The sequence below is a fragment of the Tamandua tetradactyla genome, chromosome 1, assembly GCF_023851605.1.
Source record: "Tamandua tetradactyla isolate mTamTet1 chromosome 1, mTamTet1.pri, whole genome shotgun sequence".
Classification (NCBI taxonomy): domain Eukaryota; kingdom Metazoa; phylum Chordata; class Mammalia; order Pilosa; family Myrmecophagidae; genus Tamandua; species Tamandua tetradactyla.
This window is the reverse complement of record NC_135327.1, coordinates 132,319,188-132,345,552: the sequence shown is the minus strand read 5'-3', so window position 1 is coordinate 132,345,552 and position 26,365 is coordinate 132,319,188. Positions and strand designations below refer to the sequence as shown.

Genomic DNA, 26,365 nt, shown 5'->3' with positions numbered 1-26,365 from the left:
CTCTTTTAATAGACAAAAGCAATGAAAGTTTTGAGATTTTAAATTTAAGCAAGTTTGCTCATTTAGCATAATCCACTGTTGTAATCCAAAGGCGATTATAGGCAGGGTGGTGGAGCCAGTGGAGGGCTCAAGCGATGAGCTGAAGTTGATATGGTGTACAAACCTCAAAATTTTATTTATCCAGAAATGATTTAAATCATTGCAGTTATGAATCCACACAGTTGTAGATAACAGGGAGCAGTCAAAAATGAAGTAACTATTAGCAATGAAAAGCTACATGAGAGAATCTTAGCAATACATATTAGTTGAAAAAAGTACCCCGCCAATCGGCATGCAGCATAACCTTAAAATAAAGGAAATTAATTAATTAAAAATATACACAGTACATATGTAGAAATAAGAAATATATAGAAAAAAAGCAAGAAAAGACAGAATACAGGATTCAGGATGATAGTAGGAATACACTGGTGGTAAGCAGTAGGTTCCTTTTGTTTGTTTGTTTGTTTGTACATGGGCAGGCACCGGGAATCAAACCCAGGTCCTCTGGCATGGCAGGCAAGCATTCTTGCCTGCTGAGCCACCATGGCCGGCCCAACAGTAGGTTCTTTACCAGATCCTAGCTTTTGTTTGGATGGTGTGTTTTCAGGGGCTTAATACCTAATTTAAAACAATTAAGTAATGTATTCGGTAAATAAATAAATCTAAATGAGTCATGTATGGACTTCAAATCTGTCATGAACCTAGAATTATGAGGTTCTAAATAAGTGAATAATAAAACTCTGCAGCTGGCAGGAAATTTGAACGTTCATCAAGTTTCCTTTACTATTGGTAGCAAACATATCAGATTGGGTGTCTTTTTTTCTCTCCTTTAAAAATAACACTTAAAGTTACATGATCTTTGCCTCTTGTCTGACTTTATGGGCTCAAGACACCCTGTGACTTTTTTCCTTGTGATTCTTATAGCTGTTTTAAAAAGACAACTTTGCATCATTCAATAAAATAGTACATAGAAAAGACGTCCATGATTTGCCAATACATTTAATCCTTAGCTCATTTTATTTGATCTTTAGTCTAGATTAATATTTGAGTAATTTCAATATTCAGATTCTGTTGTTCATATTTTATATGACAGTCTTCATAATTTATATGATGGTCTTCATATTTTATATGATAGTCAGATTTAGAATTATTCAGAAGTAAATTTAGGAAAAACATTTCTAGATTGCTTCTGATGACTATTTTATTGGTATTTATGCTATAGAAGAAAACCAAAGTAAAATAAAGAAATTTTTCATATTAGGTAAATGAGACTCAAAGAGAGAAAAGATCATCAGAAGTTTCCAAATTTTAACCCAAACCATACTTGAATTGAGGTAAAGTTATGAGATAAATGGTGTCTCCAAAGCTAAGTTGATTACATTGATAAGTGCTTCTAAATGAGGGAATTGAAGAGTGTCAAAATGTAAAAAGCACTCCCTATGCCAATTTTGACATCTAAATCAAAGTTTCAGAGATAGCACAGGTGGATACTGTTCCTTGGACTCATAGTTATGAGGAGGAGCCTTCTGGATGCTAGGTAAGGTGTGGCCTTGAGCTGCCCAGATTTTAGTCAGGAAGACAACTCTGTAAACAGATAGGGTGACTGCATTTCCACAGGAGACAGAAACAGAATGAGAAAGGAGAACAAAGGACAAAGCCACTATGCCTGAGGAACAGGAAGGAGCATTAAATGGTAAACAGTCTTTACTAGCCCCTACTTTTGAATCCTGGCTTTAAGTTACTTGATGTTAATGGTTTCATCCCTAACATGATGGTTTAACTGAGTTTAGTTTAGCTTTTAGTTTAATAGTTACAACCTTAACTCTGTCTGAGGGACTTGACATAAAGAAGGGCAACTGCAGATTCTCTTTCACATTGAAAAGGAATACAGATCTTTAAAAGAGGTTTTAATGGTTTTGTTGTACTTTTTTCGGTTATGTCCTGGGACTGAAAATTGAATTGCATCATCCTAGTCAATGAAGCAATAAAATTAATTGCAAGATTTAGAGAGTCATATTTTAGATGAGTGGGTAAACGCTAAAGATATACATGCACTGAGAATTTGTTGGACTCCAGATGAAAATTTTTATAAATCTATTAATCTATGTTATATAACATATTCCTTTTCCCAAAATGTTATCTCTCTTTCATTATCACCTTCATCCCATAATGTCTACAACCTAATAAAAAATAGAAATTTTCCTTGAAGAATTATTATTATTATTGCACAGGGATTCCAAGATGATTTCACAAAGATAATTTTACTTCTTAAACTAACATTCAAACCCTCAAAATAAAGATTTATTAAGGTTACATACTGGCTTATTATGATACAGTGCATTCAAAAACAGAATTACCTTAAATAATTACAAGCTAGGAGATACCTGATTGTCTTCCAGACTCTAAACATTTACTTAGCAGGTAACAAAAACATCATTGTAGTTGTGCCAATATTTAAAAGATGTCATTTTAATTATGATTTATGGTTGGATTTTCTTTTATTGGCCATCTACTCATTAGTACAAAGGGCTCATTTAAAAAAAAAACTCTTTTAATTCCTTGTTGGTAAAGAATTTAAAGAAACAGAACTTCCTTTCAATCAAAAAAAAAAAGGAAAGAAAAAAACAAATAAATAAAACAACAAAAACCCACATTTTTATTTGCATAGGGTTGGCCAGAATATATTCAAGTAACATTTCATTTTTCCACATTTTTTTATTAATTTAAATTTTTTTTAAATACCAAAAAACACCAAACAAATGCAAATATTCTTAACTTTTGATCATTCCATTATACATATATAATCAGTAATTCACAATATCACATAGTTGCATATTCATCATCATGATCATTTCTTGGAACATTTACATCTATTCAGAAAAAGAAATAAAAGGAAACAGAAAAAAATTCATACATACCATACCCCTTACCCCTCCCTTTCATTGATCACTAACATTTCAATCTAAATTTATTTTAACATTTGTTCTCCCTATTAGTTATTTTTATTCTATATGTTTTACTCCATTGTTGATAAGGTAGATAAAAGGAGCATCAGACACAAGATTTTCACAATCACACAGTCACATTGTGAAAGCTATATCATTATATAATCATCTTCAAGAAACATGGCTACTGGAACACAGCTCTACATTTTCAGGCAGTTCTCCTTAGCCTCTCCATTACATCTTGACTAACAAGGTGATATCTGTTTAATGCGTAAGAATAACCTCCAGGATAACCTCTCGACTCTGTTTGGAATCTCTCAGCCATTGACGCTTTGTCTCATTTCACTCTTCCCCCTGTTGGTCGAGAAGGTTTTCTCAATCCCTTGATGCTGAGTCCCAGCTCATTCTGGGATTTCTGTCCCACGTTGCCAGGAAGGTCCACACCCCTGGTAGTCATGTCCCACGTAGACAGGGGGAGGGTGGTGAGTTTGCTTATTGTGTTGGCTGGAGAGAGAGGCCACATCTGAGCAAGAAAAGAGGGTCTCTTGGGGGTGACTCTTAGGCCTAATTTTAAGTAGACTTGACCTATCTTTTTGGGGGTTAAGTTTCATATCAACAAACCCCAAGACTGGAGGCTCAGCCTACAGCCTGGGTTGTCCACACTGCTTGTGAGAATATCAAGAATTCAACTTGGGGAAGTTGAATTTTCCCCCTTTCTCACCATTCCCCAAAGGGGACTTTGCAAATATTTTTTTATTCACTGTTTAAATCACTCTGGGATTCATCCGGGCATCACTCTGGACAAACCAACAAAATCTCATGTCCTACTCAAGGTTCCATGTACTTATGGTGTTCAATTAAGCTGTCTACATAAGTTATATTAGGAAATGCACTAGTCAAAATATAAATTTTGTACCAAATAAACATTTTTTTGCTTTAGTCTCACATATAAGTTAAAATTTTAAAATATTAATTACCATCTATTTTCAGCACCCTGCAGTAATGACATTTCTTTGTTCTTCCTCATGCAAAAACATTTTTTTTTAATTTGTAGATTTAGTCACTATTGTTATACACTCTAGGCATTCCTAGATTATACCATCTCAGTCTTTTTCGTCTATCTTTCTTTCTGATTTCATTTGTGCCCCCAGCCCTCCTTCCTCTATCATTCTCACATTCAGCTTTATTCAGTGTTTTAACATAATTGTGTTGCAGTTAGGTAGTATTGTGCTGTCCATTTCTGAGTTTTTACACTCTGTATCCCTTCAGCTCCATCTTTTAAATTGACCTATATAATTTGCAATACATATCTATTTCTATCTATATAACAGTATTCTACTACTTCTGTTTAGTTCTAGCCAAATTGTGTGTGTGTGTGTGTGTACGTGCAGGGGAAAACCAGTAAATGAAAAGACAGAGGAAGACACAGATACATAGATGGAGAGAGAAACTCTGATCAGTATGGTATAATCAATACCACTTGAAAAGTTTTGAGCTTCAGCAGGGATACACAAAAGCCTAAGAGGCATCTGAGGTCCTAGATTTTTTTCAGTAGTTTGGTCAGTATAATGTGAGATCACTTCATTCTTAGACAGAAATCACACCCCACAATTAAAATTACAATGTCCACATTGTCTATGGAAAGTCATTTGGCAGGTGATTATGAATATTCTCACTACTTTCTGAATTTGTTAGCAATAAAATGTCATATAAATGACCATGCACTCTAGTACTTAGCATTCATCAAATTTTGCAGGGGGAAGCAGGGCAAAATAAAAACACATACTCTTGTTTCTGAAAGTTTTTTGGAGCAGGTGTATTACTCCCCCAAAAGTTGCCCATTTATATTTTTCCTTCTCTTTTCAGAAGAGGCATCCCAGATATATCTATAGTAAGGTTTACTGGCGCTCTCTCCACTCACATGGAGAACATCAAAAATCAAATAGATAGTTTTTACTGTTGTTCCAAACGAGCCCAAGAATTCCTCAGGACATAATTATTCAGGTGCAACCACTAATTGAACCACTACTAAACAATTTGAGATTGCTAATGAGTTTTAATCTGAGTGCCAATTTTTGTAGATTGAGTTGATAATGGGAAAGTACTTTTGGAAACAAATAGATGAAATTATAAAATGTCTTCATATTGGAACTGATACTTTATGGGTTAATGTTTTAAACAAATATGTTTGATAAGCCACTCCCATGTTTTAGAATTTACTGACTTAACCATATTAGTATGTTTATGTGTTTTTATAATATTCACACTTGATCATGTCGCTTACATGATTGCCCAATTTTAATTCCCACAGAACATTAGTTCTTAGCTAAAGTTGTGCAAGTACTAGAGGCAGATTTTAAGGGTGTCATCTTGGTGGGGAGTGGTCTTTGGGATTTTGGAACTTGATATCAAGGATCACAAATATATATTTATATCTGTTAAAGGATCATTTTCATCAAGACTGGCAGCAGGAATCTGGTCTAACCAAAGAAGAGGTTTGTTGTTTTTGGGTGGAAAACTCCTATTTTTTTCTCTTCTCTCTTACAGCAGCTCTGTCTCTCTCTCTTTCAGCTCTCTTCTGAAGTCTGTTACAGACCTCTTCAGGGACAGACTGTGTAGTTTGTCTATAAAATATCTTCATATTTATAGACAAACCCCCTATAGGGGGTTAAGTCTCTGCTCAAACACTGCTTTAAAACCTCACTCACATCACCTCTTCCTTTTCCTCTTTCAATTTTAAAAGTTGGCCTGGCGCTGCTGTCATCTTTTATGACAAAAAAAGAAGCTTAGCCGAGGTCTGGTGTAGAAGCCCCAGAGACCATATAGATGCCATTATGACTCCTTAAGTACACTTTTAAAAGATTTAATATTAACTTTCTCATGAAATTTGGTGATAACTGTATCTACTTAAAGATAGAACTCATGATCTAGTTATCTTATATTGAATTTTACTGTCTTATCGCTATACAAAATCCAAAGCAAAGCATTTTTACTTCATTTTGAATAAAACTAAGTAGGAAAAACTCAAATAAATAGCAGAAGTCTTCTAACAAGTATTCTTTCATTCATAAAATAAGAATTCATTAAAAGTTATCATCTAGTTAGGTGAAAATGTCAGGCAATTTATTTTTAATTATTGAATGTTAGGCAAATTAGCGAAACTCTCAAATAATGATAAGACCTTATGACAACATCCAAAGGAAATTCTAATTATATCTGCTCTTTGTTCCATCTTTGGAGAAGCAATTTAATTGACTCAAGTGAGCAAGTGCAAGGTCAGTCGAAAGCCCTTTGGCCTAATTCAGAGATGCCAAAACAGCTGAGTGCTACACAAGAGGAAATTACAACTTGTTCATAAAACCTAATTAAAGACAAAAACTCAGAGCCCTAAAAATGCAAGCCATCATCTTTATCAAAGAACAGAATTCAAGTTTTTGAATGGTTGTGAAGAAGTTGGGAAAATGTCCTTTTAAATGTCATCTGGTACATAGACTTGAATAATCAAGGAAGCAATGAATACTCTGGGTTTCAAGACCAGGGAGAGGTAGATCTGAATGCAAAGAAAGAGGTGTTGAAAAACAAGGACAGGCATAACAAAGATAAGGCTTACACAGTTGGAATGGGGCCTTGTTGAAAATTGTCAGCGATGGGAATTTTAAATTTTCAAGTTGAAGGAAATGAATTTTCTCAGACTTACATAGAAGGGGAGGGCCACAAGTTTATCAAGAAAACATCCTTAAATGCAGATGTGAGGTTTTAGGCATAGAGGCTGAGACCCCCTTATCTGCCCTTCCTTGGGGAAGCCTGGGTAGAGAGTGGTTTCCCTCTTTTGTGATTTAAGACATAGCTCAAATGTTTCTTTGGCATTATAGACCCTTGAATCAACCACTCATTAGCTGCTGACCATAGGGAACTGTGAGTCTCAGCTGCTACATCTTGAAACACCTTGAAACAGAGGTCGTAATTTCCAGAATTTATACCCATTAAAAAAAACTTGTGGTTAACATTTATTGAGCTCCTACCATATGCAAACAAATACTGCTCTTTCAAATATCACCTCATTATTACACTCTGGATGAAATTGTTCTAACTGGAATACATCTGGCCTCCTCTGGATGGTTCCTTCTCATAAATAGGTAATGGTTTCAGTATCACCTCTCCCGAAAGGCCTTCTAGGATGACCAATCTAAAATAGTTTTCCAAAAATATTACCATGTTTTATTTTCCCATAACACTTAACACTCGCTGATATTTTCTTATTTGCTTCGTTTTTTCTTCTCCCTCAGGCCCCACCCCCCAAAAATATCAGAGGCACCACAGAACAAAAGCCTAGCCTGTCTTTTTCTCCTTTATATTCCTAGAACTGAGAAGAGAAACTTAGTAGGAGCTCAATAAATATGCTCCAAATTAATTTTGGAGAGAAATACTAATGTATCATACAAATAAAAAAGAAGTATCAAGAAATCCACAAACGGATGAGAAATTTTAAACTTGAGGTCTGATGACTCTTGCAGATGGACATCAAAATTTTGTAAAGAATACTGTTCTTATCCTCCTTTTTATTCCTTCAATGAGTCCGTGACTCCTTGAAGTTTAGTGGCCACTGATCTAGATCACAGATTCTTTGGGGAAAGGGACATAGCTTTTTACTACAACGCCTTCAGCACCTGGCACAGCCGCTTATACACAGTTAGCACTCAGTGTCTATTGAAAACTGAACTGAAGAGTTTCTCTTAAAATTGCAGACAGAAGGCGTTCTTGTCAGATTTCTGGTAGGAGTCTGACCAGTCTGACAACATCCTGACGGTCCGTTACAGTGACCAGATGGGACCTGCACATCAGCACCCAGGCTGGGGAGCCAGCCCATCCATGAACGAGCCGATTGTTTCACCTCTGCGGCAACTAAACAGCATGTGCTCAGCAGGCAAGAGGAACAGATTAATCACCATGAAACTAAGCAGGGTGCCTTATACCAAAAGTTAATTTACTGTGATGTCCACATAGTTTGCAAGTGTTTATGTTTTCTTAATTTCAAGTATTAACTAAGAATAAAAAGGGTGGCAATTTTCTGTTAACAATAACTTGATTTAAACTAGAAGGTTTTTTTTATTCTGAGAGTTTCCCTTCCTCTAATCAGTAGACGTAAAGCGTTAAGTGTTAGAAGGGAATGTCTAGTTCAGCTACACAGTGAATTAATAGAACTGGAGTCAGAAGGTCATTCTGATTTATAAAAGCATTTCTGCTCATACTCAATATAAAGCAAGCAAGTGTAGAATCCTCATCTCTGAAAACCCTCTTGTTTTAGGCTTCCTTGAGGAAAGGGAAATAACAAAGCCCCTTTCATGGTAGCAAAGAAGGGTGTTTAATATTGGACTGAAAATTATTATATTTAAAATTACAAAATCATTCCACTTAGTTATTTTTATAATATCAGTGCTCCAAAATAGGGACACAGTTTGGTGAATTTCAAGTAACCTGAGTCACTTTTATAACCACACGTCAAATTTTCATATTAAACAAGGAGAAAAATAATAGAAAAATTACACTACTATGCTAGGTAGAAAAACAACAAGAAAAGGAACTTGTGTCACATTTATAAACCTGGAATTACTTTATTTATGTCCTGTTAACAAAAGTCAATCCTCTTAGAGGAACTAAGTTCTAGCATGAGCATTTTATATTTAAGTTTTACCTAATGTTTCCTTCTAAATCATCCTCTCTTTGCTTTTGTTAAATATCCAAAAGAGCCACCTCCTTAAATAAATGTGAGAACTTAAATTTTATTTTATTAAGATGAGATAAAACTTTCTCAGGTTATTACATAAGAATAGGTACTCTATCACATTAATATAGTACTTTGATACATTATTCAATCATTGGAAAACCCATTTAAAAACTTCCTTTTTTTTCCCAGCAACGCATTTAGTATGTTTACATTTAAAAACTTTTTTTTCCTAAAGGTAAAATTTGTTTTTACATTAAAAGCAAGCTTCAATTGATTAAGAAAGATAATGTGTCATTATTATACAGTATTTGCCTTCAATACTTTAGGTAGAAGGTTAACTCACAGGTTTGTTGACTAGGCCCAAAGAAGATCGTCACTTTTGATTGCTAATATATGAATTCTTTGAAACTTAATACACAGTATTTAATTTCCACTCATATCCATTTCAGAAGATTTTAAAAATTAATTGAATAAAAAGAATAAAGATGATGAAGCATTATCACAAAATGAAAGTATACTGTTTGAACATTAGTTTTTTGAATTGTTAAATAAATGGTTCAATGCATGCCCTATATACTCTTTTTTGTATAGATTCTAGGTAACAGCCTCATTTCACTGGGACTATATTAAATATATTTGAAAAACATGGAAAACAGATGTAAACTAAAATGTTTTCACAAATGGCAATACTCAAAAGGTAAGCAATTGCAATAACATTAATAACATTCTCCATTTGCTTACTCCTATAATTCTAGTGTATATACTTCAGGAATGAAACACTGTGAGCTTACCAGTACAGTTGGAAGTAAAGGGACATTCTTTTGGGACCTCATTTTATAGTTTTGATAGTACAACAAAATATTAAAATACAAGCTTTAGCTTAGGCAATATTTAAAATGAGGTGTCAGCTCCAGATGAAAACCTTTTCAAAGTAATTGTTTAGATATTTAACCCATTTCCAAACTATGAAATTGTCAGATGCTGGAGATTATAGTTTCTCCCCACTGTGGAGAAAGATACTTCTTCTCTCCCTCTGTGAAGAAAGAGTCTAACAAACCCCAGAGTGAAGAAAGAATCTAAAAAACCCAGAATGCAGAATAGGTGCCAGGTAAGGGGCTTTAATGGGATATAAAGAAACACTTGCTTTTGAACATTAACTTTGTGGAACATTGTAGAATGATGTCTAAAGGATGAGAAAGGGACTGAGAGCTGCAATGAAAGCACAGATTCTGTGTCTACATTGGGATCAGCCTGCATTTGCAGAATCTGTTGAGGAAAGAACACTGAGGGCTTTCCATGGAACAGATGGGAGCCATACTCAAGCCTGGAATGGCATGAGGTCACTGTAGGTCTTGTACAAGAGAGCTGAGTGAAAAGATGTCAGAAGCGCAAACTTGGAGTATTGCCATCTGTCTCAGGAAAAAGAATTAGCATAGGCTCATCAGAGGAGAAATGCAGTCACCCTTATCCACGGAATTACAAGGGAGAGAACTTCAAAAGTGGATATTCCAAAAACTCACAAGGATGCCTATGAAAGAACTATCTGACAAGGCTAGAAAGTTGAGAAGCCAGGCCCCTCTCACAGCACTGGTAGAGCAGGCACTTTTCGGAACTCTTTCCTCTCCTGATGTGACTCCAGAGAGGTCACACTGTGTTTAACAAACTTAAAGAGGAAGTAGTGTGAGGTGAGGACATGATTGAAGATATCGCTGAATATCTCCTTTCTGCAAGCCCAAGCTGGGCTAAAGGGCAGGGGAGTTCATTTTAGAATTAATTTGGAAGTTGTTTCGCACTAGTTTGGAGTTTTTATTTACTAGATTACTATTGCCTGAACTACCCGAAAGTACAAAGAAAGCCAGGAGGTAGGCTGGAGTTTTTGAACAGTACCAGAAGAACTAGCTCGACAGAAAAGGTTTAAAGGGATTGTGGGGCATACAATACAGTTGCTTTATGATCATACTCTATGATGAGTTGATATAACAATTACCTTTATATTAGTAGATAAAATAAATGGTCTCAGAGTAAGCTTATTTCTTATTAGTCTACTCATCTGACTATGTATCAATGAATGAATGACAGAAAGAGAAGAAAGGAAAGAAAAAGGAAGACAAAAAATAAATGCTTAAATAATATGAAAAGAAAAGAGTACTCAATTTGATAAATGATTCTCATTGTGATCTGTCGCGTCCATCGTGGTTTGAGACTCTCTCCACCCAAACATGGCTTGAACTGCTTCCAAAATGAGTAACATTTTCAGATGGAATGATTCCAGTAATTCATTAACTCCGAAGCCCAATCAAGTAATCTAACCACACAGAGAATATTAGATATTTTAACTGTCAACTAAGACTCCATTAAAAAAAAAAGGAGAAGGAAAAAGAAAGGAGGAGGGAGAGACTTTGGGCTTGTATACATTTCTCCTGAACTTTACATAGAGAGAGCCCTGGATTTGATACAAATTATCATTAGGACTTCTTAAGCCTGACTGAGGTAGAAAGTATTACTCACTTGTAATGAAAGTGACAGAAGCTATGTAGTTTAACATCATTTTTTTTTTTTAGAAACCATCGATGCTTAAACCACATTGAACAAATGTCAAGCGCTTTCATTATTATGATACACTGAACAGGTTTCTAATGCATCACTTATAAATGAATGTAAATGTCCACTATCAGTTGACCCTCTCTCTCAAGGAATATTAGATTTCTTTTAAATATTTCCTCTGACTTGAGAGATGGGGTAGGATGGCAAGGGCTGGGGCAAGATAATCCAATTTCCTTGACATTAACCAAGAGAATTCTACACATGAAGAAAAGGAAAGATGCCCTTCTGCTCCCTTTCTCAGACATGTCTTCCCCCTGTCCCCATCCTGTCTAAACAATAAAGCTCAAGTTCCAAATTCAAATGCAAACTATTTTTAATTAACCAGTTAACACAAATTTAAATTTACCTATCCATCTGGAGCTAGTTCAAATCCCTGCACAACATATAACTTCTTCCCCCTTCCTGAATTTCTATGTTTTGGACATTTAAACCTTTTCTGGCTATTCTTTTAACTTGTTTAAGCACGTAATGCTTTGTCTCCCTAACAAGGGTATGAGCAATGAAAAGATCAGAGTTTTATATTTTGTTGCAATGTTCTCAGTATCAATAGTAGGCACTCAATGGATTTTAGCTGAGTAAATGAGAAACAGGACTAAAGCAGGACTATATATAGTCTTTCAAGTGCAGTTACTGAGAAAGTATCCTAGGTTTTACTTCCTTAATGCATATCATTTATTTCCCACCCCTGAGACTGACAAAACCAAATCAATAAAAGCCCCATTATTTTAGATATAATTCTGCTGGGAAATACACTCAAGGATACTTAAGTCATATTCAGCTATTTGATTCTCTGAAATTATGTTCTTTGTACATTAAACATTTAGTAGAAAATGCTAAATATTAGAACTAGAGAATAATGATGTGTTCTGTAATTCCTTGAACTAAACTGTAATCTTGCACCTTCCCAACAATGCCAGCCCAACTATAAGTACACTATTACAAAGGAGAAAACATATATTATCAGGAATATCAATACCTGTGACAGACTAGAGTTCACAAAGCTTACATTAAATAAAAAACCAAAGAGAACTTTTGCAAAAGCAACTGAATGCTTATTAGGCATGAGAAATATGTGTAAAGGCCAGAACATTTTTTCAATTTTACTATGCAGGATGGAGAAAAATAAATTATTTCATGGATTTTTATTAGCAATAAATACTTTTCATGGCTATACCCTGAAGGAAAAATAAATCCTTTCTGATGATTTCCTGGTAGGACTAGGTAATCTTGAAAATCATCTCCAAATAGACAATACACATTCTTCTTTTTGATTGGCTGAGTAAACTCTGATGTTTGCCTTCAGTTACTGATGTTAGTGAGGGCAAAAAATTAGTCCCCCAAGTAAATAATGTTTTCAGAAACATCTCCTCCATAATTATAGCAGTCAATATTTTTGATTCTTGAACATTCCTTCTACCTTAGATGAGTGATATAAGCAAACTGCACTAATTCTACTCCCCTCCTGACTTCAGGAATTGGGATTGACCTGGTCAGACAGATGTAATGGAGGCCTTAGCAAAGGCACAAAACTTAGAAGTTTTTTGGGAAGGGAAAGAATGAACGCAGTAGTTTAAGTGGCATAGAGGAAAGAAGAGGAGAGGAGGAAAGAGAAGAAGAAAAGAAAAAAGAGGAGGAGGAGTGTTCTAGTTTGCTAGCTGCCGGAATGCAATATACCAGAAATGGAATGGCTTTTAAAAAGGGGAATTTAATAAGTTGCAATTTTACAATTCTAAGGCTGAGAAAATGTCCCAATTACAATAAGTCTATAGGAATGTCCAGTCACAGGCATCCAGGGAAAGATACCTTGGTTCAAGAAGGCCGATGAAGTTTAGGGTCTCTCTCTCAAGTGAGAAGGCACATGGAAAACACAGTGTCATCTGCTCGCTTTGTCTCCTGGCTTCCTGTTTCACAAAGCTCCCCGGGAGGAGATTTCCTTCTTCATCTCCAACGGTCGCTGGCTGGTGGACTCTGCTTCGTGGTGCTGCTCTCTCTGAATCTCTCATTCTCCAAGATATTTCCTCTTTTATAGGACTTCAATAAACCAATCAAGACCCACCCAAATGGGTGGAGACATGTCGTCCCCTAATCCAGTCTAACAACCATTCTTTGAAATGGGATTTATATTAAAACATGGCTTTTCTTAGGGGGCATATTTCCTTTCAAACCAGCGCAAAGAGGAAGAGGTAGAGGAAGCAGAAAGCAGACTGCCAGTGAGGGAACAATGAAGAATGGCTAAAAACAACGCTGGAAACCTAAGGTAGAAATATGTTGGGAAGGGTTTGAGAAGTCAATGCTAAGAGGGCTGGAGTTTAGTCAAGCTCCTTCTTTGAGATTTATTTATTTTATTTTAAGACAACTTGGATGGTCGTGAGAATGGATTAGATGGGGAGAAAATGGAGATTTTCTTTCATAATCTAAACTCAGAGGAATAATGGTATCATCATTTGGATAAGAGAAAATATCAAAATGTTTGCCTCCGCATCAGTCTGGCTTGTCCGCTGAGGCTTTTGTCGGGACTGTATCACAGCTCCAGTCTCCTTCTGCCCAACACTGCTTCCTTAGCTTCCCTCCCACAGGCGGGGAGGGTTACGTGCAGCCCTAGATCCATGTCCTTCCCTTGGAACATGATCATGTCTTGGTTCTGTTTGCTCCATTTTGGTCTAGTGTTGAGGAAGGAAATGTCAAGTCAATGAGACTGTCTGTGTTGAACTTGTCTCAAAGAGAAGTTCACAGGATGATCCCTCACTGGCCTTATGGGCCACCTCTGGATCCACCTAGCTAAACAGTGAGGTGTCACATCCCAAGCAGGTGAGTTATTCTTGTTCTGAGGTGTATAATGTCTATAGAAATAGTCCTTCAGCTCAAAAAAAAGAAAAAATAAAAAAGGACTAGACTCTCATTCATCCCTCATCTAAACGCCAGTTTAAAAAAAAATCTCATTCTAAGTAACTTTTTTTTCATTTAAGTAACTTTCTAGAAAGGGTGAATTCTCTGAGAGGTCTAATTTTGATTTTATCCCTTTGCAGTCACGCATTCATCAAATGTTTATGGACGGTGTACCTGCACCATTCACTGTACTAGAGTCAAAATCTAATGTGAACACGAGTCACAAAAATAAGAAGGATCTTACTAAATATTTACTACAGAATTCGTTTTGTAAGTGATTTTGCTATAATTTCTAGACAGTTCTCTCTAAATGTCTGTTGCATATGAAGTGATAATGGCTATTTTTCAACAAGCACAGCCATATTTACACAGAAAAAAATCCAAGTAAAACATATATCTAATTTTACCACTTCAGTTGGGTACTTTCTACCATTTTTTTTTAATTTCCCAGGGGAAAAAATTCCCAACCAGTCACCCATAACTCAATTATGTGTTGTAGATCACTTCAGCTCTAAAAAGTACAAAGGATATCGTTCAGACTCTCAGAGTCCCAACATGTGTGCGGTTTCCTCCACCAAGGAGTCTGGCACTTTGCCTAAGGGCACTGAGCCAATGCAAACCGTGTAGATCTAAACACTGCTCAAATACAACATCTCAACACTTACTTGCTACCGTGGAATACCTTTTTTAGCACTGGAGTGGTTTTTATAAATTTGTAAGGTAGGTACTTACATAAACATAAATTCTTACCTTCACCTAATAACTTCCTTATGAATGGTACATTTTATAAAGAAATATCAGTTATACAGAAAATCTCTAGGACAGACCCTAATTTTGTAAGATGTTCAAATAACCATCTTTTGCAATAACATCAGAAGGGAAATCAATAAAATTTCTTTTTTCTTAATATTAGCCCATTTCAAACATGGAACATGGCCAAAGAGAGTAGAAGAGTTGCTTAAATAGTTACTGGATGAAGTTATGCTATCAGAATTTATTTTAAGCAATGATCTAATACACTCAGGCAGATAAATGGACTTTTTCTGCCAATCCCTAAAGGCAGAGAATAGCACAAGAACATCAATTTTTACTATTATACCCAAACTGAGACATATTTGGAAAAATGCTTTTGGAACTATATAGTATCTCTTAAGGCATAACTCTAAAGGAGACTGGATTTTTTCCTCAGTCTCTTCCATAAAAAGTGCTATCCCCTGCTAAGGTATTTACTAATGATTAAATCATTACTTAATACTATTGATAGGCCCTCCCGGGAATTTGCTAACTTTTAAAAATTCCTGAAGAAAAAATACCCCCTTAAGAATAAATGGGATAGGGCTCTAACAGTGAAATGAAGGGCAAGCTTTTCAAATTATACCACATGATCAACTTCTTATTTAACCTTTTTATAAACAATATCCAGCAATAGGGTAATTGTAACTTTTTTTAGAAAGACAATCTTATGGCTTTGCAAATATGTTTGGATTATTAGAAATTGAGAACAGCTATTATTATTATTATTTGCATGGGTAGGCACTGGGAATCAAATCTGGGTCTCTGGCATGGCAGGTGAGAACTCTGCCACTGAGCCACCATGGTCCACCCAATTTTGGCATTATTTTAGCTCCCACTTTTTCTTCTAGAAACAGAGACTACATGCAATTAATTACAAGTATATACACTTACATTGAAAGACAATTTCTTTATCCAGTCTGAGCATAGGAAATTACAAAATTATAGATATGTGTGGAAGAACAATTTAACCATTAAATGATGAAAAAGCAAAATACATTGTTCCTAATGCAGGGGTTAATGAAGCAATATAACATATTACACATAACACATGTAGAGATAAATCATGTTGCTTGTGCAGACTGAAGTCCCAATAGTAGATAATACTAAAATTAATAAAAAACTGATATTTGGTTATTAAATATCTCTCAAAATGCAAGAGTTAAAGTCATTGCAGGTGGATGCTATGTGAAGTTTTAAAGTCTTAGAATTATCTATAAACAATCTTTTTGAATGGGGAATACTCAATATTAATTTTATATTGGAAACTATTGACCTGAAACTTTGCAGTGTTTCCTAGTCTCTCTTTTGCAATATCCCTGAAAAAAATCAGTTAAAAACAAACAAACAAACAAACAAAAAAAACAGTTGATGATGCCTCATAAATGCACAATAAGTCATATATTATGTTTTTTATCAATGAGTCATTCTATGCATTATTGTCTTTGGATCATCTCTCTTTGCATAGATTTTAATAGGACTTTGATATTTGCTAAAGTATTGCCTAATGATAATTGATAAAGTTCAAAATGTAACACCCTTTTCTTGTGAATTGGAGTGCTAACTGGAAATTTAGGATATGGAAGCAATTGTCTTCTTGGTTCAGAATATAAATATTATATATTTTGTTCTAGTGTTAATATTGTTCTTAATGAGCCCTTAGTTGGGTCATCAATAATCTTCACAACCCTGAGTATGATGGAGCCATAGGAGAGGCCTGACCAGATGTGAGAGAGTAGAGAAAACAGAATGATGTTAAAATGCTACCATAGGGGCGGGCCGCGGTGGCTCAGCGGGAAAGAGTGCTTGCCTGCCGTGCCGGAGGACCCCGGTTCGATTCCCGGCCCCAGCCCATGTAACAAACAAACAAAATATAATAAAACAAGAAAATGTTTAAAAATGTTTCCCTTTCTTCCTCCCTTCCTTCCTTCTCTGTCTTTCCTTCCTTTCCTCCCTCTCTCTTTAAAAAAAAAAAAAAAAAAAAAAAAATGCTACCATAGCCACACTGTCAATTGAAAGAACATATATTTGTGAATTGAAAGTTAATAAAAATTTTATTTTACAATTGCTATAGATAAAAACTGTCACTCTTAGTGAATAAATATCCTACCATTTTTTTTCCACCCCACAATATGCATTTCTACTCCATTGCCTATTTCAAATAACTTAACATTTTATTCACTTTTTTTTCTTTCGGCTGCCTGGTCCAGGAATCGAACCCAGGTCTCCCGCATGGAAGGTGAAAATTCTACCACTGAACCACACTTATTCACTTTTTTTTCTTTTTTGCATGGGCAGGCACCAGGAACACACTCATTCACTTTTAACAAAAAATATACATATAGACTTAAATCAATAAACATCTAAAACATGGTCAAAGGCAATATTAAAATGGTATTCTTCGACCTGTAAATGACCTACTGCATTTGACACTGAGTAACATACAGCAAAACAATGCAGGAGAAGAGACCAGATGAAAATAAATGAATCGCGCCAACTGTGTATAAACTGACCTTCTTAAAATTTTTGTTTAAATCAACCAGGCTGAGCAAGAAGATGTGGTCCTTGGCTCCCAGGAGCAGCTTGCCTCTCTCCTCATCTAACAGCAGGGTTTGGAAATCCAGTCCTTCTGCTGAACCCATAAAGGGTACACAGCTATTTGAAAGAAACAAGTCTATGGGTAAGTAAAAAAAAAGGAAAGAAAGAAAAAAATTCTTAATAAGAAAATATTTGCCCCATTATATATATTGAGCCACTTGGTAAATATATATTGCATGACTATTCCAATGTAGATCCATGCAGACAATATACAGTTCTTAGCATATACTCATTTAGAAATAAATACAATTTATTATATCTGCATTTTATTGGCACCTATTTATTTTATGTAAGAAAAATACATGATATTAAAATGAATGTATAACATGTAACTACAAAAGCAATAAAATGCAAAATACTTTATCACTCTGTGTTCACCTTGTTTGTCAGAATTTACAGTATCTACTTAATCTTTACAAACTGATAAAATTAATCAATACATGTAAAGTAAAGAAACTGAGTGTGTGATGAATCTCAGAGCATTTCTTCCCTTCCCACTTTTGATAGTGCTTAGATTGATGCATGTGCTTGGGGGGTTACGCTGTTCCTTTTTCATATATTCAGGAAAAAGATATAAACAAGAGGCTAAATCAAAGCAAATGGATTGTGAAAGAGATATGGCACTAACCAACAATGGAATCAGGATTTTTAAGCTGGTAGAGATTTTAAAAATTAATTAATATAGATTCTAGATTTTATAAACGAAGATATTTAATCACTGTGAGGTAAAGCCACATGTCCGATGAGGTTGTAATGCTGACAATAGAACCCAAGTTCCATATGTCCATCTCCAAACACTTTTCTTTGACATTTGTCTGTAGATCCCAAATCTTTTCATTTATATTTATGATGTGGATGAACTCCTATCTAAAGTTGGATCTGGGTTTAAGGAAGCCAAATATTTTCCACAGATTTTTTTGCAGGTACTTACCATACCATCTCATTTTTGGCAATTCTAGAGAATTAAATAACAATAAGGTAATAAAACATCACATATCACTTATTAAAGTCTGGACTTAGAAGTAACTTGTTACTTTAAAGTAATTTATTATTAATTAAAGAGATAGATATTATTAAGTAAGGTCTCAATATGCTTCTAAAAAGTAGCATGGCAGTTTTCAATCTCTGTAAAATGGAAATTTGAATACCTTAAAGGCTATAGACTCTATCCATTAATTATGATCTTTCTTATTTCATATTTATAATGGTTAACCATCATTTTCATTAGTCACTAAGCTAGATTTTTGTCTTAGTTTTGACAGACTGAGAGTAATATGTTGAATAACATTTGATAGAATCTGAATTCTCAAGTGAGTATGGTTTTACTTATTCAAATTTATGGGTAATGCTTTGCGTATACTGGAGGGAATTCTGAACTCTATACTAATTATATTTCTATTAAGTTAAATATAAGTTTATTTGCTTTTGAGACAAGAGAAATAGCAAAAAAATATTTTTAGCTGCTTCACAAGCAGTAAGCCTATTTTTGCAGGGCCATTATTCAACAAGCATTCCACACTGCTCCAAGAGTAGAACTGAGAAGAGAAGAATGGGGTGGAGAGAATGGATAAGAAAAAAATGATTCAAAGCTAATTTAAGAAGAAAATATATTTGAAATATATTTCACACGAATCTGCATCTTCCGTGGGATTTCCCTTTGTTTAACAAATAAGAATAAAATGGGCAAGATGGAAAAGGAGTGAGGGCATTCCTAGGAGTATATGTTGATCCAAGTAGTAGCAGAAAGCAGTTTATATGATATCAGTCCTTATTATTTCAAATGTCTATGGATAATAATTCTTTTGAACCATGCCTTGCATTGTTAATTACAAAATGAAATTTGGTCTAGAGTAATGAGTGAGTGTCCAGACCACTCTGGACTCTGTAAGGTCATAACCTGGCTTCCCAATTCACTGGTCGCATGACCCAGGACCAGCCGCTTAACCTCTCTATGCCTCAGTTTCCACATCCAAAAAAATGGAGGTTAAAAATAGAAACTCTATCATAAGTCATGTTGTTGTGACAAATAAATGAGTTAGTATAAGCTTGGCATGAGAACAGTGCCTGGCACTTAGTAAGTGCTATTATACGATAAGCTACTAATAATACCATGATTTATTTTTATACTCTATATAAAAATCTATAAAAGAGAAATCTTAACATCTCCAAACTCATATAACTCTTACTATTAACAAAGAAGGTAATATATATAAAGTTCTTAGAACGTTGCCAGGGAGATAGAAAAAGCCCAGTAAATATTAACTCCTATTATTATTATTTTTGTATGCTGCATGGCAGGGGTCACATTTCATCCTTTTCCATGTGAGTATCCCATTGTTGCAGCACCATTCGTTGAATTTGTTGGTTTGTTTGGGGAACTCCAAGAGCCGGGAATCAAACCCGTGTCTCCCGCATGGCAGACGAGAATTCTACCACTGAACTACCCTTACACCCCATTAACTATTATTTTGAAAATGGTTATTAAACTTCAGATTAAGCCAAATAAGTTCTATTAAAGAAACACCACTTCACCCTCCATGAAACCAGAATTAGGAAGATCAGAAAACTTATATGTTTTCTGTGACATTGGAATAACTTTAAAAAGGCACCATTCCAAATATTTCTTACATCTGGTATATGTTCATATACAAGGTGTTAAGCTTCTGTGATGGCTGAGCACTACAGCCTGAAAGGGGCTCCCAGGTCAATGTGGAAACAGATATGCAATAAAAAAACACATTAAATGTGTAATAAAAATTAACCATTACTCCTGGTGCCTCCCCATGCAAAAAAAAAATGAATACTAACCATCACAAATTCTAATACTATTATATACAAAAAGTTAACAAGGCTTTCTTGTAATTAATTGTGCATCACCCTCTACCAGGAGATATTTGAGCACAGTCTTGCAGAATAGAGAGATGTTTGACAGGAAATAAATAAATAGAAGTTTATTCAAGGTAGAAAGAACTTTCTCATCACTGTTGCACTCATACTCTGTATCTTAAACACGTCTTCTCAGCTGGAGCGTGTGCTCCTTCCGGGCAAAGACCACGTCTTAGTTATCTTTGAATTCCCAGGACTAATCTCAGAGTCTAACACAAAATAAGCACTTAATAAATATTTGTGGGGCTGAAGTAGTTCAGCATGGCTGCAACATAGAGAATTTGTGGGGGCAGAAAAAAATGAGGCTAGCAATAAAGGCAGCTTCCAGCCAATCAGGGCCTCAGCTGGCAGACTGCAGAGTTTGGATACTATGTAGGTGACTGGAAGCCTCTAAACCATTTCACGAAAGGAAAGGGACAAAGACTATTAACTGAGTGTTAGAAAGAGAAGTCTGGCGGAGGTGCTTAGGATGGATGAGAATGGAAAAGGTGGGGCAGGGAGACTACCCAGGAGTTTCTGAAAGATAGTGAGACCTTCAATTAAGTCAATGCGAAAAGGAGGAGGAATATATTTAAGATCCTGGAATTTCATTTTCTGTCTCTAATTACAGAGTGAGGAAAAAAAATACAAATTCGATTTAGTTATTCCTTTATTTTTTATCCAACATAGACAATTCTATTGCATTTAGCTTTAAACAAACTGGACAAGGAAAAGAAACAGCTGCAGAAATAGTGAGCAACCTGAGGTATTATCATTACCCATGATTTAATGTTGTCTTGTGACAATGTTAACATCGAAACGATTCAAGCATCCTTCACCAATCTTTTGTAGCCAAACTAAATAATTAGCCTTAGGCATTACAAGTGAAAATTTCTCAGGCTGACGCACACATTAGGAAAAGAACTTGGGGCAGGGATTGGAACAGGTTCCCTCTTCCCCCAAGCAGCTTATCTTTCTTGCATTTCTGCCAAACCAAGCAAAGTCATTTTTGTTTCCATGGGATCATCAACTAATGCTCAGGAGGAAAAAAAAAGTGTTAAGTCCTGAGCATGCATCTTCACACCTAAAGCTAAGAAACCACTAGGATTTCAGGAAACAGAAATTTATGGTGCAAATTCATGAGAGTTGAAAACCAATATTTTGGCACTATATGCCAGAAATTTTACAATTTTTTCTCCCAAGCTGGATATTTCAGGGATATGTGTGTGTGTGTGTGTGTGTGTGTGTGTATTTTATTTATTTATTTATTTATTTATTTATTTTTACAGTAATCCCATTTTTTTCTTGTGTAGAGGGGTGTGTGCATTGCTTCAAAGGTGCCATTCACAAAGGGGCTGTCTCTGTGCTCAGTTTACCAGGCCCACCCTCGCTAGGAGGTTAGCAGCACTCACTTCTGGGTTTTAAAGGCTTTCTTTGTACCTAAATCTTTGACCTGATCCACTATAATCACCCCATCTGACTTTTCCTTTGAGCGGTTCATTCTCTCCCATCACCTTGTTCCCAGTTTGCCAACTCACTCACTCCCCAGACCCTCAAGTCCTCGCTCTTTTTCTAGCAATGTTCTCTTGAATCTATAATTCAAGCACAACCCAATTATTTCTGAAATAAATGAAGCAAAGATAAGATTATTCATTAATCCCAGATGTTATAATTTGGAAATTACACCACATGATGGATTTTGTTGAGAGGAAGATACAAAGGTGTTCTTAACTCATAATCAGTGATCCACTGTAGAAACAAGGGGATGATATCCAAGGATCAAAATCCCAATCAACAACATGAACTTGTCACATGTGCCTAGACCTGTGAATTTTTCTGACGAGTTTGTCCATAATCTTCATCAGTTTCTCCAGATATATAGAAAGTCACAAGGAATATTTTCCACATATGGTTAATAATTACATTTACGATAATTTCTCATTTCAAGTCCCAAGAAAAGGGACTTACTATCCTCATAAACCCTGACTTTGAAGACAAATAACTGACTCATCTGAGATTGCCAGGCCCTCTGCTAAGTCCTGGAAATTCACGGATAAACCAATAGACACATGCCCACCCTCCTGTATCTCACAGCCTAGTGGAAAGGATGTGTTCATCCACAACAAAAATGAAAGTATACTTTAGAGATGCATCTGTGACAAAGGAAAGCAGTACCCAAAGTAGTAGACCTTTAAGTGTCTCTTGCTGTAAAATGGAAAGAATTTATATGCCCCTTGGCAAGTCAAACATATGCTACCTGGGCTTCCTCATTGCTAAGGGTGGATAGAGAAGCCCACTGGCCTCTACGCTCCCCAGAGTTCTATGGTATTAGAACCCTGGGCTTAACTTTGTTAAAACTGAGGGCATATCAAATAAATTATCAACAAGCTATCTACCCTTGACTACTTACTACTCTGGTTCCTAGGAGCATGTAGTACCTAACCCTTGGGATGGCGAACAGAAATATAGTTTAAAATAGTAGGAGCTAAAAGGGGATCTTATTAATAATCCTGTTTGACTCACTTGTTACCAATTCAGTGCAGTCCCGGAATGTAAAGTGGGCATAACCAATTTGCTCATAGCGGCATCTCAGCACAATGAATCTCCTCTCTCACAGCTAGATGCACTTCCGTGTGGGGAGAAGGCTTAGGACCGGGTAATCCCTGCTCTGATTTGAAATAAACATTTGCCCTGAAAAGAATTCTTTGTATCTCCCTTCTAGTGTCCCTTACTGCAATTGTACATTCAGCCTGAAGAAATATTTGACCTGATGCTCTATCTTCTTCCTCTTAACTCCAGAAAGGAAGGGAGTGGTTAGTCATACTGAATCCAATAAATTTAGGATTAAGCAGCACAGACTTCCTCAGTGTTTGACTGTTAAATGAACAAGATGCCATACCCTTGAAATCCTGCCTTTATGTCAGAGATCCTGAAGTGGGTAGGGTTGTCAGTTTCTCTCAGGAGAAGACTAAGTAGCTAAGAATGACTTCTCACATCCTTTAAAGAACATTTCCCCCTTGAGGTTTTAAAATTTAAGAAAAAAATGAGGCTATTAAAGGTAGAAATTTATGAGGTAAAAAATCACAATCAACATTGGAGAAAGTCAGTTTCCAGTATAAGGAGGAGGATCCCTCAGCAGAGAGAGCTTACAACCCAAAGCACATCCAGATCAAAATTCAGCCACCTTTCCCTGCCATCCTAGAAAGTCAGCACAAGTTCTTGCACCTACTCCATTTTCTCTTCAAGGAAATAGCAGGTGTATCAGTAGGGCTTTTTGAGTTTTCTAGAATATGGTCAGATCTCCAGTCTATTGTCTGCAAAGCTGTTTAAATAAAGAATTTTCACTTTAAGCTTTTCCATCTCCTATCTTTTCCTGTCTTCCCCATAAGTTCAACTTTTCCCCCTTGATCTTTAAGTTCCCAGGGCTTTTTCATGCTGTTGGTATCCAAAAAAAAACCCTCTTTGGAGGTCTTTCAAGGCTTCTTCCCATACTTTCCAGAAGTGTTCTGGCTCCCAAACCTTTTCTAAGAAAAGACAATTCTCAGTTTGGGTCAGGAATTGAGCAAAGGTAGTAAACTGTTTATTCCAAAAAGGAAAGCAGTACCTTCAAGAGTGACTCACTTTATCCCTTTGTCTCTCTGTGGGCTCACATGTGCTTCTTCAGTTTTTGGCCCAAGGCAAGGCATCAATTCTGCCTTGAATTCAACCTTAGGAAAATTAACTCCTCTTAAATTGGCATCACCTGACTTTTAATTGGCTTTCTGAGGTTTGAAAGTTTATGAAAAACTTTTGGTTTATCAAAGTAACTCATCTTTATCTACATAAAAATGCAAATTCTTAGTCTCCATAGCTAATTGCTCAAATAATATAAAATATAAAAAGAATATTAGTCAAACCTAAAATCTCTGCAAAAGACTACTTTAAAATGACAGCTGTATATTATGTTATCTTTACTTCTCTAGGTGAAAAAGCTAATTTAACCATTTTCTTCTCACAAATGCAAGTCCAAATCAGATTACTCTTCCGTAAAGGAATGTTGGAAATCATCCTGTTCGTTAAGTCTTAGCACAATATCTACATCAATAATAAATTAGATGATATCACTAAGGAAACCTAAATCAGAAAAGCATAAAGCTTATTTTACATTCACATTCTTATCTCTGTTCATGCTTTCAAGTCACAGGTTTATTCTTGTTTGGCTAGCTTTCCACAGTGGATATGTTATATCATCCATCACATGCAAGATTCATAATTAATAATTATGAGCTCTTTTAAATTCTGACTTTGAGAAAGAATGCTTTTTTCAAATTCTCAAAAGCTTTGTTATGACAATTTTTCCTATTGACCTTCAAAAAAGATTAGCATCATAAAGACCTAATAAATTTCTAGAAGAACAATAGCATGATAAAATAAATTTCTCATAAATAGTTGAGTGGATAATTCTGAAGAAGATTCACTCAATTTTTTTACTAATTTTTAATTTTTTTAAATACCAAAGAACGCAAACATTCGTAACTTTTGATCTTTCTGTTCTACATATATAATCAGTAATTCACAATATCATCATATAGTTGCATATTCATCATCATGATCATTTCTTGAAACATTTGCATCTATTCAGAAAAAGAAATAAAAAGACAACAGAAAAGAATTCATACATACCATACCCCTTACCCCTCCCTTTCATCGATCACTAGTATTTCAAACTAGATTTATTTTAACATTTGTTTCCTTTATTATTTATTTTTATCCCATATGTTTTACTCCACTGTTGATAAGGTAGATAAAAAGAGCATCAGACTCAATGTTTTCACCATCATACAGTCACATTGTGAAAGCTATATCATTATACAATCATCTTCAAGAAACATGGCTACTGGAACACTCAGCTCATTCTAGGATTGCTGTCTCACGTTGCCAGGAAGGTCCACACCCCTGGGAGTCATATCCCACGTAGACAGGGGGAGGGTGTTGAGTTTGTCTGTTGTGTTGGCTGGAGAGAGAGGCCACATCTGAACAATAAAAGAGGCTCTCTTGGGGGTGACTCTTAGGCTTAATTTTGTAGGCTTGACCTATCCTTTATGAGGTTAGGTTTCATGTGAACAAATCCCAAGATTGGGGGCTCAGCCTTAGCTTCGGTTGTCCACACAGCGTGTGAGAATATCATGAATTCAACTTGGGTACATGGAATCTTGGGTAGGACATGAGATTTTGTTAGTTTGTCCAGAGTGATGCCCCAGTGAATCTCAGAGTGCTTTGATCAGTGAGTGGAAAAGTATTTGCAAAGCCTCCTTCGCGGAATGATGAGAATGTGGAGAAATTCAACTTCTCCAAGTCTACATGGGACATGACTCCCAGGGGTGTGGACCTTCCTGGCAATGTGGGACAGAAATCCTAGAATGAGCTGAGACTCAGCATCTAGGGATTGAGAAAAACCCTAGAATGGGCTGAGACTCAGCATCAAGGGATTGAGAAAACCTTCTTGATCAAAAGGGGGAGTGAAATGAGACAAAGTGTCAATAGCTGAGAGATTCCAAACAGAGTGGAGAGGCTATCCCGGAGGTTATTCTTACGCATTAAGTAGATGCCACCTTGTTATTCAATATGTAATGGAGAGACTGGAGGGAACTGCCTGAAAATGTAGAGCTGTGTTCAGTATCAATATTTCTTGATGATGATTGAATAATGATATAGCTTTCACAATGTGACTGTGTGATTGTGAAAATCTTGTGTCTGATGCTCCCTTTATCTACTTTGTCAACAGATGAGTAGAACAAACAGATGAGTATGGAATAAAATAAATAATATGGGGAACAAATGTTAAAATAAATTTAGTTTGAAATGCTAGTGATCAATGAAAGCGAGGGGTAAGGGGTATGGTATGTATAATCTTTTTTTTTCTGTTTTTGTT

The 26,365-nt window shown here is 35.7% G+C and overlaps 1 protein-coding gene across 1 annotated transcript in view; it reads right to left on the bottom strand.

Annotated features, from left to right (window-relative positions):
• Window positions 1-26,365, bottom strand: part of LOC143681366 (semaphorin-3D-like) — a 137,842-nt gene that overhangs the window by 62,300 nt on the left and 49,177 nt on the right. Inside the window, exon 4 of the mRNA XM_077158359.1 lies at window positions 17,505-17,665. Within this exon, the coding sequence (XP_077014474.1) occupies window positions 17,505-17,665 (161 nt within the window). The remainder of the gene's footprint in view (window positions 1-17,504; window positions 17,666-26,365) is intronic.